The 893-nt window shown below is 55.3% G+C and overlaps 1 protein-coding gene across 1 annotated transcript in view; it reads right to left on the bottom strand.

The window, feature by feature from the left end:
* The window catches only part of LOC102897018 (contactin-3), a 78091-nt gene that overhangs the window by 50498 nt on the left and 26700 nt on the right, over positions 1-893 (bottom strand). Inside the window, exon 6 of the mRNA XM_015587171.1 lies at positions 314-416. Coding sequence (XP_015442657.1) covers positions 314-416 — 103 coding nt within the window. The remainder of the gene's footprint in view (positions 1-313; positions 417-893) is intronic.

The raw sequence follows: 893 nt of genomic DNA, 5'->3' as shown, positions 1-893 counted from the left end.
GAGCTAAAGCATCGCTGGGCGTGCAAGGTCTCACACGCACCCGCCACCCTGTGACACACGGACGAACGCGGCAAGACCAACGGCAGCACCGTCTAGTTTGTGGGGTTAGGGAGGCCTCGGCGTTCTCTGCGAGCTGCCCTTAACGTTTCGGACTAAATTATCCGTGTGCTTTTCCCCCATATTTTATTTTTCCTTTGCTTCTTAATAAAAAAAAATTTTAGAAGATAAGGTACAGAGGGGTCTGTTGCAAACCACCTGCATCCCTACAGTCCCTAACCTCTTGCCGTGTGGGAACGAACATGATAAAACTTACTTTCCGAGGGCAAAACACTCCAGTCTCACGGTCGAACCCTTAGCGGCCGGCAGACTCTCTGGAAAGTGAACCTCTATCTTGGGTTCGTATTCGCCCATCGCACCTGTAAAGCCACAAGCGGAGCTGAGTTTCCCCGTCCGCCCCAGAATCGCCCCGTTCCCGTTCCGTGTGAACCAGCTGCTCCTAACGATTTAAATTGCTCGCGAACCGCCGTCCGGGGCTGACCTGGGCCAAACGCGTGACATTAATAAACATCGGGGAGGCCCGGGTCCCGTGATTCATAAACCCTCGTCTCGAGAACCGTTCGAGAAAAGCGGCTTTTAAACGATGCGAAATGGGCGGTTTGTGTTCTGGGTTCAGTCTGGACTTCGCTGGTCAAACTGAAACAGGATGTACTGTGACGTCTGGAAAAATCCTACAGACCAAAAATTATGGGGGAGGGGGTGGTGTTGCCTGATGGTGCCGACAGCGCAGACACCAGCTCAGCCTCGTCCCACGGCTCCCTGGGGACAAGACGCCGGGAGGTCCCGTTCCCTGACAGGTGGCTGGCAAGCGCCCAGGTGGCGGTGGCCACGCGCGG

This window comes from Pteropus alecto, unplaced genomic scaffold (assembly GCF_000325575.1).
Source record: "Pteropus alecto unplaced genomic scaffold, ASM32557v1 scaffold53, whole genome shotgun sequence".
Taxonomy (NCBI): domain Eukaryota; kingdom Metazoa; phylum Chordata; class Mammalia; order Chiroptera; family Pteropodidae; genus Pteropus; species Pteropus alecto.
Note: the sequence above shows the minus strand (reverse complement) of the source record. Positions and strands in the feature narration are given on the sequence as shown.